The 19,602-nt window shown below is 41.3% G+C and overlaps 1 protein-coding gene across 2 annotated transcripts in view; it reads right to left on the bottom strand.

The window, feature by feature from the left end:
- The window catches only part of COL21A1 (collagen type XXI alpha 1 chain), a 231,873-nt gene that overhangs the window by 44,606 nt on the left and 167,665 nt on the right, over positions 1–19,602 (bottom strand). For both annotated transcript variants that reach the window (XM_006033922.3, XM_025215851.1), the window contains 2 exons: positions 10,866–10,910; positions 10,402–10,455 (listed from right to left, as the gene is read on the bottom strand). In XM_006033922.3, the coding sequence (XP_006033984.1) occupies positions 10,402–10,455; positions 10,866–10,910 (99 nt within the window). The remainder of the gene's footprint in view (positions 1–10,401; positions 10,456–10,865; positions 10,911–19,602) is intronic.

Below are 19,602 nucleotides of genomic sequence, written 5' to 3'. Positions count from 1 at the left end.
GGAGTGCTGGGGTCAGATGACCCCAGCCAGACACCTATCCAGCCATCTCCTACAGACGCCCAAGGTAGGGGGAGAGCACCACCTCCCTTGGAAGCCCATTCCAAATTTTGGCCACCCTCAACATGAAAAAGTTTTTCCTGATATCTAGCCTAAATCTGCTTTCTGGCAGTTTATGATCATTGTTCCTTGTTACCCCAAGGTGTGCCCTGGTGAACAGAGCATCTCCAAGCCCATTCTGCACCCCCCTAATGAAGCTGTAGGCAGCCACACGATCACCTCTCAGCCTTCTCTTGCGGAGGCTGAAGAGGTCCAGGTCCCTTAGTCTCTCCTCATAGGGCTTGGCCAGCAAACCCTTAACCATATGAGTGGCTCTCCTCTGGACCCTCTCAAGGCTATCCACCTTCTTTTTCCCAAAACTGGATGTAGTACTCCAACTGTGATCTGACCAATGCCGCATAGAGGGGAAGTATCACCTCTTTGGTTATATTTGTCATGCATCTGCTGATGCATGATAAAGTGCGGTTAGCTTTGTTGATGATTTTGTCACACTGATGAGTCATGTTCATCTTGGAGTCCACTATGACTCTGAGATCCTTTTCTTCTTCTGTGCTGCTGAGTGGGTAATTTCCTAGTCAGTAGGTGTGCTGGATATTTTTATGCTCTATGTGCAGCACTCTGCATTTGTCCTTGTTGTACTGCATCCTACTGTGTTCTGTCCACTTCTCCAACATGTTCAAGTCTGCTGGCAATTGTTCCCTATCCTCCAGAGTGGTCACTTCACCTCACAATTTAGTATCATCCTCAAACTTAGACAGAGTACACTTCACTCCCACATCCCAGTCACTGATGAAGACATTGAAGAGTACAGGTCCAAGAACTGAGTCCTGTGGGACCCCACTACCCACATCCTTCCAGGTCAATGTTAACCCGTTTACTACCACTCTCTGGGCATGATCCCCCAAGCCAATTTGCCACCCAACGAACTGTGTAAACATCTAAGTCACAGACTCTTAATGTATTTATGAAAATGGGATTAGATACCGTTTCAAAGGCATTCCTAAAATCCAGGAAAACGACATCCACCTCTACTCCTGCATCTAAGCATTTTGTGACCTGGTCATAAAATGAAACCAGATTAGTCAGGCATGATCTACCTGTGACAAATCCATGCTGGTTGCCCTGCTGCATTATTTTTCCCACTGGACTCCCAAAAATATGATCCTTAGTAATCTTTTCAAGTCTTTGAAAAAAGCTGCAGTTGGGATCCAGGAGTGGCGTGAGACACACGGGTGTAAACCTGTCGTGCCCCCGCACCCAAAGCCCCCCAGTGGCCCCCAGCAGCTGTGCAGCACCCCTGATGGACCCCCAGCACAGTCAGAGGTAAGCCTGGCCCAGGGTGGGATGGGGCTAGCACAGCTTCAGGGAGGCAGCTGAGAAGGGTCTCGCCCCAACCTGGCTCATACTTTGCCCAGCCTCCCAGGAAGCCGCACGACCAGAGCCACACAAACATGATGGCTTGTCTGCCCGGTGTGTGCATTAGCATGGGAGTTCACGCAGGAGAGTGAGCAGGAGGGCCTGAAGCTCCAGGCACAGAGCCGTAGCCAAGGGTCTGAATAGTAGTAGCCAGACTACTACAAGGATCATGGTGGGTGGGACACGTCACACCTGAGGCGCTCCCCTACACCTGGACTCCCTTGCTTTGTCACCACCAGGGTCTCCATCCAAACAGAGCCCATGGTTCCAGCCTATACCCAGATGGAGCCTGAAGTCCCTGCCCCCTCCCAGGCGGGACCCTCAACCCTGGCCTCCACTCAGACGGAGCAATTATGTCATTGCTCAAAAACATAATCCTTGAAGCACAGGGCAAAGCCCTCCCTTCTCGCAAGAAATATGGTCAACAAGCAAGGAAGCCTATGGCTGAATAAGGAACTGTTGGACCTCATTAAGCTCAAAAGAGTAGCTTACACCAGCTGGAAAACAGGAAGCATTACCAAAGAGGATTACTCTGCCCTCACCCGCACCTGCACAGAGTGGTTGAGAAATGTCAAGGTACAAACTGAACTTAGGCTAACTACAGGGATCAAGGACAACAAAAAGTCCTTCTTTAGATATGTGGGAAGTAGGAAAAAGAACAAGGACAGTACTGGGCCCCTAAGAGATCCAACAGGGCAACTGACATCAGATGCCAAAGAAAAGGCCAATCTCCTAAATGACTTTTTTGCATTGGGTTTTCATCCTCCCACGAGGATCACACTACCAGAAATGGCACAAACTAAATTGGGAGTGGGTGACGTGTGACAGCCAGAACCAGAGGGATTAATAAGCAATAATATGTGCTTCTTGGAGGCATCTGGTATTTTGCCTAAACAAGTAATATTAGTTAATATTAGCTTATAAGTTTCTAAACTGCAAATGTAACTTGTCTGTCATAAGTTTAACCAAAATGATAAATTAACTGTTCATGGAACTGACTGGGCCCCATAGGCAAAGCTGTAGCTGTGAGATTAGCTGACCTAACGGTTTTTTGCTCAGGGTTCAGCCTTAGCGATAAAACTGTACCCAACTGCTTGGCACACCCAACACATTCCAGGAAAGCATATCCCAAGAAAGCATATTCAATTGAAGCCTAAAAGGGGTTGGGATTTGATAAAGGTGCTGCATCGTAATTTGCTTATTGGATAAACCTGAGGCTGGGTAGTCACCTTTTATGATAGTTTTAACACCTTTCAATTCCATAGGGTAACAGCTATATGGCAACATTGTGAGTGGCCCTGAGGCCAACAGATTAACATAAGACTAGGTAAAAAAACACATGCATCAGGTAACCAGCAGGAAGGAGGGAACAGAACGGTCATTTCTGTCCCACACCCAGACCCCTGGTGTGAGTGAGGATCGGATCCTGAGCAAGGGATCTTCCCTGGTAATCCCTCTGACAGTGTCGATCATCAGGGACACCTGACTTCACTGGAATCACTTGGCGCACACCTGGCATTGAGGGACTATCGATAAGTTGCCAACCCATGTCTGTCTATTTGTTGTTTTGAACAGCCAAGTGTGGCTAATACCCTCGCAGTGCCCAGTTGGCCTGTGACAGATTGATCTATCTATCTGTTATTATTATCTGTTGTTATTATTTACTATTAGCTCTTTTATACTGCCTTATCTGCTTATCGCATTTATCTTTCTGTTAACTGTTGTGTGTGTGTAAGCTATAATAAATTTGCCTTTATTCCACTCCCAGCTTTGCCTCCTTGATCCGAAACTGAATCAAACAGCACAGTTGGCCTGTGATAAAACTGATATACTTACAGTGCCCAGCTGGCCTGTGACAGTGACGGGACCAAAACCAATGAGGATCAGGTGAGGGAACACCTCAAGAAACTGGACATTCACAAGTCTGTGGACCCAGACGGAATGCACCTGAGGCTCTTGAAATAGCTGGCAGACATCATTGCATCCCCCTTGGCAGTGATATTTTAAAAATCATGGCTCTCGGGCAAGTTCCCGGATGACTGGAAAAGAACCAACGTGGTCCCTATCTACAATTAAGGGCGGAGGGATGACCCAGAGAACTATAGACTAATCAGTCTGACGTCCGTCCCTGGAAAAATCCTGAAGAGAATTGTCAAGGGATCCATCAATGCCAGACTAATCGAAGGCACACTTCTGAATGCCAGCCAACATAGCTTTGTGACTAGCAGTTCTTGCCTGACCAACCTCATCTCCTTCTATGACCAGGTAACATATGACCTGGACAAGGGAGATGATGTGGATGGCATTTATCTGGACTTCAAGAAGGCCTTTGACCTAATTCCCCGTGATGTCCTCATGGTTTAGCTGGGAAACTGTGGCCTCGATCATCATGCAGTCCAATGGCTAGGCAACTGGGTATGGGGTCAAACCCAAAGAGTACTAGTTGAAGGGAGCAAATCAACATGGCACAGAGTTATCAGTGGAGTTCCTCAGGGCTTGGTACTTAGGCCAGTACTCTTTAACATTTTCATCAATGATATAGATTTGGGTGGCAGATGTGAACTGGCCAATTTCACAGACAATACCAAATTATGGGGGAGGGCCATTACACTGTAGGACAGGCTGGGAATACAGGCCGACTTGGACACACTCTCAAGATGGGTCAACCAAAACCGGATGGCCTTCAATGCAGAAAAATGCAAGGTGCTGCACCTCGGTAGGAAGAACCTTCAGCATACTTACAGGCTCGGCAGTGCTAAGCTCAGTAGCACCATTACTGAAAGGGACTTGGGGGTCTTGGTAGACCACAAGATGAATATGAGCCACAATATAATGTGGGCAAAGCTAAACAAACTCTGGCATGCATCCACCAATTTATCTCAAACAAAACCAGGAAAAAGTCAGCCTCCCACTTTACTCAATTGGTAAGACCACAGGTGGAGTACTGTATCCAGTTTTGGGCCCCCCACTTCAGGAAGGAGGTGGAAAATCATGAGAGAGTCCAGAAGAGAGGCACTCCTCCTATGATCCAAGGCCTGGAGGGAAGGCCGTACAAGGAGAGCCTGAGGGACTTGGGACTCTTCAGTTTGAAGAAAAAGACGACTCAGGGGGAACTTGGTAGCAGCCTACAACTTCATAAGAGAGGATCATCATGACCTGGGAGAACATCTCTTCACCAAAGCTCCCCAAAGGATAACAAGGTCTAACAGCCATAAACTCCAGGAAGGCCTATTTAGACTGGATATAAGAAAAAAGTTCTTTATGGTACGTGCATCCAGAGTCTGGAACAAACTCTCCACAGAGGTGGTGCAAGCACCTACTCTGGACTCCTTCAAGAAACAGCTGGATTTATTTCTTGCTGGGGTCACTTGATCCCAGCTGACTTCCTGCCTATGGCAGGGGGGCAGGCCCTGATGATGTCATGAGTTCCCTTCCAGCCCCTAATGTCTATGAAATCTAAACACAGTTGGTGAACCAATGTGCATTTCTCTTTGAGAAGACAGGGTTGAACTTCCCCTAATCCTACTTAGGTAGCTAAAGAACCTATTTTATCTGGCCTTCTGCATCCAGTCCTGTTTCTTTCAAGCATTTTGGCCAGATGCCTCATCTTTACATGTTGTGACACCTAATTCGAGGCAGCCAAATGTCTAATCCAGGAGTGTAACTATAGCAGGGCAAGCAGGGCTCTAGCCCTATGCACCAACTTAGAAAGGGCTGCCTCCTACCAAGATTCTTTCCATGTCATGCAGAGTCCTAAGGAGCCAGACAAGTGCAGCTATTCAGGGGCAGTCCCATTTCCAGCAGTGTATCTGGTATGTGGATGAAAACACAATAATTCCCCTTCCCATGAGGGGTTTTACCACCCAGGGGTTGTGAGGTAAATAGGGCAATAGGAAGGCCCCTCAGGGAGCCTGAGAGCCTGCTTGTCCTTCAGTCCCCTGTGTTTTGCAAGAACAACCCCCAGCCACTCAAATGAGGAGAGTCTGGGCAAGCTGGACTCCTCTCCCTCCCCCTCCCCCTCCCCTCTACTGTCTAGTGATCATTCCTCCCCTTTACATCTCATTTCCCTCCTCCCCAAAACCCCAGGTTCTAAAAAAGCTTCTGACACTTCTGGTCTAATCTGGATTTTGTCTTAAATGCTCAAGGTTATCCGTGATAAGGGAGATGTACCCTCTGTCCACTCTACATCTTGAAGAATTACAGAAGAGATCAGAAGGAGAGGGCACTAAATGAGACAGAGACAACAGAAGTTCCAAGGGCACATCAGAATGAAAAGAGTAAATATATCGTATGGAGGGGACAAAACTGTTTAGAACATACCCCTACTTCAAAAATGATATGAAAAGATACAGGAAATGAAAAAGATGGGAATAAGGAGGGCTGTGCACTGGGACTCATCATCTCAGATAAGGAGGAACACACAAAAGGCAGATAATGATCAGATATGGGTCAGGGTGAGAATGCAATGGTTGAGAGAGAGCTGATTCATAGACCGTAGAGTCAGAAGGGACCCCGAAGGATCATCGTGTTTGACCCCCTGCCCCAGGCATGAAAAGGACTGAGGCCAGATGACCAGAGTCAGGTGCCTATCTAGCCTCCTCTTGAAGACCTCCAAGTTAGGTGATAGTACCATGTCTCTTGGCAGCCCGTTCCAGATTCTGGCCACCCTTACTATGAAAAATTTCTTCCTAATGTCTAACCTGAATCTACTCTCCACTAGTTTGTACCCATTATTTCTAGTTACTCCTACGGGTGCCCTGGTAACTAGCGCATCTCCAACTCTCTGTTGTCCTCCTTTGATAAACTTATAGGCTACTACAAGGTCTCCCTTCAGATGTCTCTTGCAAAGGCTGAAGAGATCCAGTTCTCTCAACCTCCCCTCGTAAGGTTTTGTACGGAGGCCACTAATCATATGAGTGGCCCTCCTCTGGACCCTCTCCAGATACTCTGCATCCCTCTTGAAGTGCTGCGCCCTGAACTGGACACAGTACTGCAGCCTGAGCAATGCTGCATAGAGGGCGAGCATCACCTCCCTCGATCTGTTGGTCACGCATCTGCTAATGCACAATAAGGTGCGATTGGCTTTGTTGATGGCTTCGTTACACTGTCAGCTCATGTTCATCTTGGAGTCAACTATGACTCCAAGATCCCTCTCAGCCGCTGAGCTGCTGAGGAGGTCATCCCCCAACCTATAGGTGTGCTGGGGATTCCTCCTCCCTAGGTGGAGTACCTTGCATTTGTCTTTGTTGAATTGCATCTTGTTTCATTCTGTCCATTGACCCAACCTATCCAGATCGGCCTGAATCTGCTCCTGCCCTCCAGCATGCTAACTTTGCCCCATAACCTGGTGTCATCTGTGAACTGGGACAGGGTGCTCTCCACACCCTCATCCAAATCGCTGATGAAGATATTAAACAACACCGGTGCAAGGACCAACCCCTGTGGGACACCACTGCCCACCTCTTTCCATGTCAGAAATGACCCATCCACCACCACTCTCTGGGTGTGGTCCCTAAGCCAGCTTGCTACCCACCTGACTGTGCAAGCATCCACTCCACAGCCTGCAATCTTCCCTATGAGAATAGGATGAGAAACAGTATCGAAGGCCTTCTTAAAGTCCAAGTAGATGACATCTGCCTCAGTTCCAGTGTCAAGGTAGTGTGATACCTAGTCATAAAAGGCTATAAGGTTTGTCAGTCAGGATCTACCAGTGATGTACCCATGCTGGTTACCTTTCAGCATCATTTCGCCTGCTGGGCCTTCACAAATGCGCTCTTTAATTATTTTTTCCAGTGTTTTCCCAAGGATAGAGGTAAGACTGACCCAGCTCATCCCTTCTCCCCTTCTTAAAAATGGGCACCACATTGGTTCTTTTCCAGTCCTCAGGGACCTGGCCAGAGCACCATGAGTGCTCAAACAGCCACACCAGTGGCTCAGCTATGACACTGGCCAATTCCTTCTGCCCCTGTGGATGGAGGTTATCCGATCCTGCAGACTTGTACCCATCCAGCCCCTCCAAGTGCTCCTTAACTAAGTCAGCACTAACCATTGGTGGTCCAGTGCCTCCCGGACATCTATCTATGTTCAAAATGGGGGAATTGTCTTGGCCAGTACTTAAGAATACTGAAGCAAAGAATTCATTGAAGTGCTCCGCCTTTTTCCCTGTGTCAACCACCAACTGATCTGATTTATCCTGCAGGGGCCCTATGTTACTCTGCGCCTTCCGCTTCCACTGCCTATAGATCTTCTTTGCCCTCAGTCTTTTCTGGAGTTCCCTGTTCAACCAAGGGGGCTTTTTAGTCCACTTGCCCCCTTTCCAGCATAATGGAATAGTCTCCTTTTGTGCCCCAAGAATCACTCCCTTCAGAAACCGCCAACCCTCCTGGACCCCCACATGCTCAATGCTCTTGAGTTCAGCCACGTCACTACCTAGCCCTCTAAGTTTACTAAAATTGGCCCTTCTGAAGTCTAACTTTAGCCTTGATGAGAAGAATGAAGTTGTTCGATGTCAGAATAAAGCTACTTTTAAATAATATTTGGAGCTCAATGATATCAAACAAATATAACTTTGGGAAAAAACCCTAAGATGAAGGACAGACTATTTTTACAAAAATACTATACATCATTTATATATCTTTAAAAAAAAAAGATTAAGCAACAACTTGTTCATACAATATAACATGGAGAACAAATGACTGATAATAGAGGGATCTTCCATTTAGCAGACAGTAAAATAGTTTTACTGGAAGTTTAAACAAGGTAAATTCAGACTGAAAATGAAGTAAAAACTTTTAACCACAAGAACAATTCACTTCTGGTTAATTACAAGTCATTTTAATGGATTGGAAAATATGCTCTAGTTTAACCAAACTTTTTCTTTGAAGCCAAAGACACATGGTCTAACCAGAGCAACTTACTAATGTATACACAGCCTTAGCATGATAAATCTATCAATCTATACACCTCTATATCAGTTCCTATAGAATAATTATTTCATTAATGTGAATTCATAAAGATCCCTACACTTATTATACTCAGACAACCCTATAGATTTAGTAAGTTGGCTTGAGCAAAAGATATAAGTAATTTCCAGTGTCCTGTCTCTAAAAGAAAATATTTCTATTCACATTTTGAAGATCTAGAGTGTACAGCTATTATTCTAGACCTCATACTGTTTGCCAAGCTTTTTTTAGAGCTCAGGGTTGGGGGGAAGAGGGGAACAAGGAGACGGGGGGAGGAATGATCACTGGAGAACAGGGTGGGTGTGGATAGGGGACAGGGAGAGGGGTCCTACCTGTCCAAGCTCTCCACATATGAGTGGCAGCTACTAGTACTGCTACTTTAACAGTACTAGGCCTCTCTAGGGAGAGTCACGGCTCTCCCAGGAGAAATCACAAGTGTACAATGTGCAGACTTTTTCTCCCACAGTAAAAATGTCCACTTCAAGACAAAAAAAAATCTTTGAACAACCTGGGTTCATATAAAGAAAGAAGAAACAAAGCTAAGGTGAAGTTCTTTGTTATGTCTGATAAAGGAGGCCAAAATACATAATTCTTTGCCTTTTGGAAGTCTGACTCTAATGCATAATTGAATCAGAAGTGAATGGAAAATGTATAATTAGGTGGTTATTACGTTTTGAGGAAATCACTGCCAGGAAAGTTTCTCTTGGGAAAGTAAAGGTCTATACATGCTGTGGCTTGTCCCAGAAGAAAACAGTCCTCCAGCATTCCCTACTCCCTTCCAAGGAGACGGTGTGTCCCTTGCTGGACTCCGCTGCTTCAGCAGAGAGCAGAACACTCCCCCTTCACAATCCCCACATCGTGCTACAGGGAAACACAGGCTGACCTAGGGCAGTCTGGGTCAGTCGATCAGAGCCATTGCTAGGCAGCCTGAGGAAGCCTGCAAAGCATGCTGAGATGTGCTCCCTGGCTGCACAGTGTCAGCACTGCAAGCTCTCCACTCTTCAGGGGCTCAGCATACAAATGTCTGTATGTGCAGCTCTGGGTAGGCTTCTTTAACAGGAGAACAAACCTGGAAGAATTCTCCCAGATTATTTCAATGTGTATGCAGCCCTAGACCTCAAAGAAAATAAAGAATGCTACAGAAAGAGTCTGTGTTTTGGCAATGTTGGAATAATATTGTAGCCATGATGGTCCAGAAATTAGAAGAGAAACAAGGATTTTTGTGGGCAATATCTTTTGTTGAACCAACTGCGTGTTTGGGATAAAGTTAGACAGGCTTTCAAATTCAACGCATGCTTTATCAGGTCATCAGAAGAAAAATGCCTTGCATTCAAAAGCGTGTCTAACTTCAATGTGACCATGCAGTTGGTGAAATAAAAGAGATCGCCCATAAAAATCCTTGCTTCTTACAGAAAGCATTCTAAATTTCTTGCTGAAAAGGAAATCTAATCACAAATCATCAAAATACATAAGTATGTCCTTACATTTTAATAGTTAATGAGATTACCTTAAGCACTAAAGTAATCTAAAGCATGTGTTTAAGTACTTTTGATTAAGAGTGAAGCTTATCCAACAAAAAGGCGATCAGATAAATCATCAACTTGAGAAGACAAACCAGTATAATATTTTTTCTAGGAATTAGACAGCAGATTTGGTCTGATACAATTTGCCAAATGTATTCCATCCCATAATTTTCTCTCTATTTAATATATTAACATCCTCAAACATACTAAAAGTAAACAAATTAAATCAAAGGATTGTTTATAGTACCTTTGTACATTTGTAAAATTTAATGAGAGATACAAAACGTAAAAGGATTAATTAATAAATCATCTAGGACAATTTATACTTTTTAAATTTTGTTTCATCATAACCCAAATATAAAAAAGGCAACAATTTTTATTCTGCTCCTAAAACGGATCGATATAGATAAAGCAATAACTGAAAAAATATAATACAAACATACTGCCTCTCCTGGGGATCCTTTTGTTCCCGGTTGCCCTGAAGGTCCAATTTCACCCTACAATTGAATACAAAGTCAGAAATATTTATGGAAAAATACTAACAAAAAGTCATTTAAAACATTAGAGTACCAGGACCGGATTGATAATGTAGCTGTGATCATTCAGGAAACATGAAAGGGGCAAGAATTTTTTGGAACATCTATATAGTTGTGAGAAGTTGTTTTTGAAGTGTTAAAGAGGTGTAATTTGTTGTATTTCATATCACTTATGTATTTTTCCTTGTTCCAGAAGGTAAGCAGGAAATTCTCAAATATTCCTAAACAATTTAGGAACAGAAGCCCCCTCTGTCTTCAGCGTAATCCTAAAATCTCTCCTTAGAGGAACTCCCCCTCAAATCCTGAGGCCTTAACTCATGCAACAGTAAAAACCTACACTGACTTTAACTGCATCAAATTATTATGAATACCTTTTGTCCTTTCGTTCCTTGACTTCCAGGGATTCCAGGAATTCCCTAACGGAAAAAAGTTATAAACATATAAAATAGCTGCTCCAGAAAATAAAATAATAAAAATGTTTTCATAAGTTTAACATTTGCCATATGATTTCGTTACAAATATGGGCAGGAAATAACAAAAAAGATTCAGCCTAGAAACATAAAACTACAACATCTGGGGAAAACAGTGAAACAGCAATATTTAGTGGCTCCCCAACTGCTTTTCTGCCAGTACCTGCAAGTGTGCAGGTGGGCAGGGTCATGGCTTCATACTTATCCTACCAATGATAGAATGCTGAGGTGAAAATCCTGACTGAAACAGAGAAAGACTTTTCTTCTCATTACCCATAAGATTCCCTATTATAGAAAGTACAGAGTAATTTTGGCAATATTTAATGACCAGCTGTTTTTTAGATCCATTGTGACATGGCTAGCAGTTTGTGGTAACCATGATCATAATTTTATTATTACAAAAGGCTTTTTTTTTACAATCCCATCATGTGTAGCTATGCTTGTTAAAATAATGATATCTGATTTCATACCACAGAACACAAAATGTGGAAGAAATAAGTGCTTTCTTCCAGCAAAGTATCAGGTACTGGCCATTGTCCGAGTTAGAACATCAGCCATTCTGAAGAACATTGGAAGTGATTGTTTTAAGGTGTCATTTTCCAGTTTCTATTCTCACATATAACTCTAATAAGGGTCTAATAATTTGCTCTAATAAGGGTAATTGATCAATTACTGTATTCAACTTTGCCATATGCTTTGCTTGTACTTGGCTGGTAATGAATATAAAATACCAAAACATAAAATAATATTGTAAGTTAGTCTTAGAAACAAAGCTTTCATAGCTTAAATGCACTAAGATGAATTCTATTTTCAGTTAAATTAATGCAGCTTTAATTGTCAAGCTTCTGGTTGCATTTATGCCACTATCAAGCCAAATGAACATCACTGTAGAACTCCACTCACTAACTTCATGATTTTGTCTAAAAAATTTAACTTGATAAGACTTAATGGAAAGATTTTTAAAAAGGGTCCCAGACATGACAGACGCGTAGCTAAAATTTCTTCTATTCCAAAACATTCACATAAGTAAAATATAACTTAGCATTCTGATGGATAGTCAAAGCTAACTTCTAGGTGTTAATTACAGTAGAAGAAGCAGAGAAGCAAATAATGGGCTCAAAATAAAATGTATAGAAATGAGCACTAATTTATTTTCATTAAATTAGCTCCTGGCTTTTTATTTCCAAAAAGGGTGCAGTTTTCACGCTAACCATACAAATCTGGCAATCTGCCACCATAACAATAAGGGACAAGGAGAAGATGCTAAAAGGGAACAAAATACCAATGTCCCCACTCCAAGTAAGCAATTTATTCCAAAATTCAGAAAAATGTTAGAAGAAGGTGTATCCAAAAAGAATGGACCCAAGAAGAAAATGTGCCTCTATTATCTACTAGGGATACTAAACCAAAAAATTGGATGGCAATTTGGGCAGCAGTGAGCATAAGATGATGTTCAGGATCTTGAGGAAAAGGAGGAAGGAGAGTAGAAAAGTAAGGATCCTGGACTTCAGAAAACCAGACTTTGACTTGCTCAGGGAACTCATGGCCAGGATCTCTTGGGAAATTAGTCTGAGGGGGAGAGGAGTCCAGGAGAGCTGGCTGTACTTTAAAGAAACCTTACTGAGAGTGCAGAAGCAAACCATCCTGGTGTACAGGAAGACCAGCAAGTATGGCAGAAGACCAGAAAGTATGGCAAAATACCAGGTTGACTTAGCAGGAAACTCTTCAGTGAGATAAATCACAAAAAGGAAGCCTATAAAGAAGTAGAAACTTGGACAAACAACTAGGCAGGAGTATAAGAGTATTGTTTGGGCATGCAGGAATGAAGTCAGGAAGGCCGAAGCACAACTGGAGTTGCAGCTGACAAGGGACATGAAGGGTAACAAGAAGAGTTTCTAAAAGTATGTTGGTAGCAAGAGGAAGATCAGGAAAAGTGTGGGTCCCTTACTGAATGGGGGAGGCAACCCAGTGACAGAGGATGCAGAAAAGGCTGAAGTACTCAATGCCTTTTTCACCTCAGTTTTCACAGGAACTCTCAGACTACTGCACCTGGCAGCACAGTCCAGGGAGGAGGTGAGCAGGCAAGAGTGGCAAAAGAACAGGTTAGGGACTATTTTAAAAGCTGAACGTATACAAAACCATGGGGCCGGATGGGATGCACCTGAGGGTGCTAAGGGAGTTGGCCAATGTGACTGCAGAGCCACTGGCCATCATATTTGAAAACTCATGACAAATGGGAGAAATTCCTGGACAATTGGAATAGGACAAATATAGTGCCCATCTTTAAGAAAGGGAAAAATGGGGGTCCAGGGTACTACAGACCAGTCAGCCTCACCACAGTTCCTGCAAAAGTCATGGAGCAGGTCCTCAAGTACTGCATTTCTAAGCACTTGGAAGAGAAGAAGATGGTTAGGAACAATCAGCATGGATTCACCAAGGGTAAGTCATGTCTGACCAACCTGATTGCCTTCTATGACGAGGTGACTGGCTCTGTGGATGTAGGGAAACGGAAACTAGTGGATGTGGTATACCTTGACTTTAGGAAGGCTTTTGATATGGTCTCCCACAACATTGTCACAGGCAAGCTAAGGAAGTACAGGTTTGATAAATGGACTGCAAGGTGGATAGAAAACTAGCTAGATCATCAGGCTCAGAGGGAAGTAGTCAATAGCTTGATGTTTAGTTGACAGCTGGTATCAACTGGAGTGCACAAGGGGTTGGCCCTGGAGCCAGTTTTGTTCAATATCTTCATCAATGACCTGGAAGATGGCATAGAGTACTTCCTCAGCAGATCTGCAGATGACACCAAGCTGAGGGGAGTAGCTCTTATGCTGGAGGGTAGGGTTAGGATTCAGAGAGACCTAAACAAATTGAAGGACTGAACCAAAATAAATCTCATGAGATTCAATAAAGATAAGTGCAAGATCCTGTACTTAGAATGGCACAATCACAAGCAGCAGTACAGACTCAGGACTGACTGGCTAGGCAGCAGCACTGCAGAAAGGGACCTGGGGGTTAGTGAACTATAAGATGAAAATGAGCCAACAGTGTGCCCTTGTTGCCAAGAAGGCTAACTGCATACTGGGGTGCATTGCTAGGAGTGTTGCCAGCAGATGGAGGGAAGTTATTATTCCCCACTATTCAACACTGGTGAGGCCACATCTGGAGTACTGGGTTCAGTTTTAGGCTCCCCACTACAGAAAGGATGTGGACAAATTGGAGAGGGTTCAGCAAAGGGCAACAAAAGTGATAAGGGGATTGGGACACATGACTTATGAGGAGAGGCTGGTCTTATTTAGTCTGGAGAAGAGAAGTCTGAGAGGGGATTTAATAGCAGCCTTCAACTACTTGAAGTGGGGGGGAGGGAGGTTCCACAGAGGATGGAGCTGGACCATTCTCTGTGATGGCAGATGACAGAACAAGGAGCAATGTTTCAAGTTTCAGCAAGGGAAGTTTAAGTTAGATATTAGGAAAAATCTTCTCACTAGGAGGGTAGTAAAACACTGGAATAGGTTACTCAGAGAGAATGTGGAACCTCCATCCTTGGAGATTTTTAAGACCCAACTAGACAAAGCATTGGCTGGGATTATATAGTTCCCCCTGCTTTGATCAGGGGGTTGGACTAGATGACTTTCTGAGGTCCCTTCCAATCCTAATTTTCTACAATTCTATGACAAAATTATGGAGATAATATAACCAGGTTAAAATTATTATAGAGATTAGTTTAATATTATGATGTGGACTCAATTTAACTGTGAAAACAAAAGGAATAAAATATTTTAAAAGAATTTCAAGAAATCCAATGTGTAGTTCCATTTATTAGAGCACTATTCCATACAAGACTTAAATCAAATTCTGAACTTAATAAGGACTTTCAAGGTCACTTACCTGTTTTTTTCTGATAATTCTTTCAATGAGATTGAGTCAAAAAATCAGCCAAAACACATACTTCAAAGAGAGTAAAAATATGTGTACCAATTGCCAAACTTAAGTAGAAGAAAATAGGCAATCACATGTTTATATGTTTATTAAGCAACAGGATATGTGCAAAGGATGAAAATTAGGTAAAAATAATGACTCAGCTGATATACATCATTGCGAAAACTGTTGAGCAACATTATCAGAGAAGTCAGAAGTCTTAAACAGTTGGCCACTGGTCACCAAATGTACTTGTTTACAGTTACACTGAAACCAAATTTATGATGACTGCATTAAAACTTAGTTGGTTCTAGCAGGGTGGTAACACCATTTCCCAGAACAGCAGAAATAGAGGTGAAATGTGTTATAATATTGATAAACTGCTTATAAGATTATAGCAGTTGTAAAATTATTCAGATGGAGCCAAATGCTGTAAAGAGAGGCCACCTACACTACTAGAGAGGCAGTGTGGTCCAGTATGGATTGAGTGAGGAAGAGCCAGGAATTCCTAAATTCTAAGCCTGGCTATCTCCCTGCCTTGCTGTGTGGCCTTGGGCATGACACATACCCTCTTTGTGTCTGTTTCCTCCATCTGGAGAAGAATACTTGTTTCATTTACTAGGGGAATTGCGAAGACGAATCAGGGTTGACATAACACTGTTACACTCATCCCTCTCAACAAAACACAAACTAATATAAGAAAATTATTGTTTTCTGTTGATATTGTTCAACAATATATGTAATTGTAAATGGAAAATAAAATGTACACTGCTTAAATGTAGTAGAAATGTTTACCACAAAGCCAATGTCTTGGCCTGTTCATTGTAATGAAAATGGCATTACCCTCTGCCATTGTAAGCACACTAAAAAGAACCTCTTAAGCAGCTTCTATGCTCCAGATTTCTTATACATAAAGAGAGAGTGATATCATATCTTCATATTCAGATGCATATGAATGTACAATTCATGTGTAATTACATGACAGGTTGAGAAGGATAAACACAAGACAATTGTTACGAGCAGGAAAAAAAAGAATTGAACATCTTTCCTTTCAAATTTCCTTATCACTCCCCAAATTCTGGTCTCTGAAGAATTAGTTGAAAAATATGACCATATTTTAAAGAAGATTTAAGCAGGTCTGCTTAAATTTCTTTCCTCCTTTTTGGGCAGTGCTTCTTGCTCTCTCTCATAAAATTTAAGAGAGTAAACAACGAAAAAGTTCTGAACTGGTTGGTAGTCTCCTTGTCACTGAACAGCTTGTCACAGGATCTGAAGCTGCCAATACATTTTAAAGAGAATTTAAAAATGTTTCAGATCTTACTAATACAAAATCTTGAACACATGCATGTGCACACACACACCTCAAAACATCAACTAATCAGAAAATCTGGATGTTCTACTTTGTTCTTTTGCTTAACATTCTAAGCTGAAAGAAGCCATCTATACCAGCAACTTGCTTTTATTTCTCTATCAATAGCAAAGTAATAGTACAATAGTAATAGAGGGGAGAGAGGGAACACATTATAAAAATGAACTGTAAGTAATTTCTGGCTTGATTCTGAACCACTAAGATATATAGAATATTTGTCATTTAATTCAGTATTAGCAGAATCAGGCCTTTAATTTTTTTGCGTTACTAACATTTACTCACTGCGATTGAATCTGATTTTAAGAGACCACTTGATGAGCTAAGGCATTCTCCAACTATCAACTGCCACATAGGATGAAGAATTAAATGGCTAAATTTGGCCACAATGAAAGGGGCTTTCCCCTCAAAAATAATTTTCCTGTATAACCGCCATGGTCCAACAGCTGCAGTTTCTGTAGGATTAAATCCATGTCTATAAAATTTAACTCAGCTTCCTTCCCCTTATCAATTTTGATTTTTCCTCTTATCTATTATTTCCCTATTCAGACAGACCTCTGTTCATGCTAACATGAATTTACTGGAACCCATTCAGAGCACAAGGTGAAAAGTCAAACCAAGTTTTGGAAATATATTAGAAACTCACTCCTAAATAGATACGTCACATTGATGTAAAATTTCAGTCTGGGCGATTTCTTTAAAACATGAGTAATAAACTATTTGTAAGAAGTTATGCTTGAGACAGTGACATAACCTTCACTAAACTATCACAGAAACAATATTATACCATTCAAAAAATGCATTACAAATTCAAGCATTAGGTGACAAGACTACTTTAATTCAATTTGTCACATAAAAATGCAACTTTATTTATACAAAGGCTACATTAACAAACATACAGCAAAAAGCTGGCTTTAATCAGAAGTTAATATAAAACAGATCCATCATGCAATTTTTCAACTACTAAGGAACACACAATGTTTGGAATCACTGCAAATGGGAAAGCTTCCACCCACTGGGAGTGATAGAACAAATGCTATGGAATAATTCATGATTCACTGACCTAGGAAAAAATAGCCTTTGGGGATGTTTTATGCAAAATTAACTATAACAACATTATTAGAATACTAGACAAATGTATGTTTTAATTACCCTTTTCTCTGCTCAGGAATTTGTTTCACACTCTGAGTTTAGCATTTTTACTGTTATGAACTCAAAAAGATATAGCACTTTATTCTGATCCACACTAATTAGAACCTACGAGTGCCTGTCTGGATTAATCGAGTCTGATAGAGCGTGCTAATTAGTGAGCTCCAGCAGCATCCATGTCTCACGTATTCAGCATCCCTGCACTTCAAAATGGTGACAGGGGTGCCTGATTTCAGACATGGCTAACTACTTGTCTCAGCATCCATCCATCCATCCATCCGTACATATGCACACACACACACATACACGTATACACACACGTACATGGATGGATGGATGGATGCTGAGACATTACACACATTGCTTAATGTGTGTAAGCAACAACACTGTAAGCAACAATGATATTTCTATTTTCAGTAGTGGGTCCTCATCTCAGGGGGAATTCACATGGCTTCATCAGGATTCCATGTGAATATGTAACTATCTGTCTGCATAAATCTAGTTAGAGTTATGGCCTAAATCTGTAACTGAGAAAGTTATCAGTTACCTTACTGTTTCAATAATCTCCTAAAAATGAGTTTACGACATTACTTTCATTAGCTTACACTTGGTACTTCCTGCCAGCAGCAAGTGGAACATATATTAAATTATTAGACATTAAATCCTTTTTTTTAAAAAACAGGTTTACTTTTTCTAAAACATAGACATTAATAGAAATTTTGATAAGATTGTAACTGTAAATAAATACTCTTATTAAAACATAACTATGTTCTAATTTTACATTAATTTGATTGCAAGTGTTTAATGCACCAAATGATCATTTCCTGTGCAACTTGCACATTAATTTATGAAACTGATTATTTATATTAATCTTCAAATCTCAAATATGTCTAACTTAAAATAAACACTCTTCTTCATTTCAGTTTTTTGGTAAATCTTTTTTGATAATATTTGGATAAACTGATTTAACAACAGAAGGAACACTCAGTTTCTGGAAAACGTTTTTGCAGTTTCTTGTCATAATAAGGTCCCTTTTTTAAATATCAAAATGCAGTAGGTCCAAGTTTTTTCCTAGGACAAGGGTCTAATTTCGAATTATATATTATTTCCATTTTTTTATAACCAACAGTGTAAGCAGATTTAATGTCTCTTGTTGCCTACCACAGAAAAACATTTTTACCTAAAAGGCCCTTCCAGAGGAACTACTGTACTTCTAATGATAATATATTTCTAATATCTCCATGTGTGGTTACCATTTATTTAACATGTCTATGCCCAACATTGCATGCAGACCTTCTCTCTTCTGCTTTATTCTTTAGGGCTGTTATCTAAAAAAATTCCTTCTTGCTGGGCGTCTACATGAGAGACTACTTCACAGTGGTTACTGCACATTTATTTAGTACTTGAATAAGCAAGTACTAAAGAAATACAGTTACCGGAGTTACTGTGCAGTAGCCTAATAGTACTGCACAGTGGCATCTTAGCACGGTTTTTGCCATGCAATGTTACTGTGCAGTAGTATCAGGCTACTGCACATTCAGGGTCTCATGTAGACACACCCACTCAGCATGGAAGTAGGAAAGAACTTGTAGAGAAGTCTCCAAAGATGAAGATGTTGATTCACTATGAATAATCAAGCTCCTCCTTGAGAACCATGCTGAACCACTGAAGTGACATGAAAAGGATGTTGATAATCTCATACTCCTACAGCTGGTATACAAAAATGTGGTTTTTTTAATATATGTTTTAAGCAGGTCTTCTGTTAAATATGGTACATCTTGACTTATTTTATAATATGTCATGAATTGGACAAATACTGGTCTTGGATAATCCATCAAGGAATAATCTCTCAAACTATCCAGGCTCCTTTAAATATGAATGCAGAAATATTTTAAATAAAAATTATTTCCATATGCAAAGATGATCATTGTGCTTCTTTCTGGGTAAAATAACTGACAATAGATCTGTTTGTTTTTTAATCCTAAATGTAACATCTTGAACAAAGAAAGTAATAATAGTCTAGGCTAAATATAGGATCATTGATTGATCATTGGACCATGTATTTTTATGTTCCTCTGAAAAAGTCAAAGAGAGACGGTAGATTCTTTACTACTATTATAGAACATGGCCAAAAATTATAATCAATGCAAATTTTTGCTGCCAAAGACACAATATAGTCCTAGAATTTCCCTTCAAAACTGTTTT

This window comes from Alligator sinensis, unplaced genomic scaffold (genome assembly GCF_000455745.1).
Source record: "Alligator sinensis unplaced genomic scaffold, ASM45574v1 scaffold482_2, whole genome shotgun sequence".
In the NCBI taxonomy this organism is placed as follows: Eukaryota; Metazoa; Chordata; order Crocodylia; family Alligatoridae; genus Alligator; species Alligator sinensis.
Note: the sequence above shows the minus strand (reverse complement) of the source record. Positions and strands in the feature narration are given on the sequence as shown.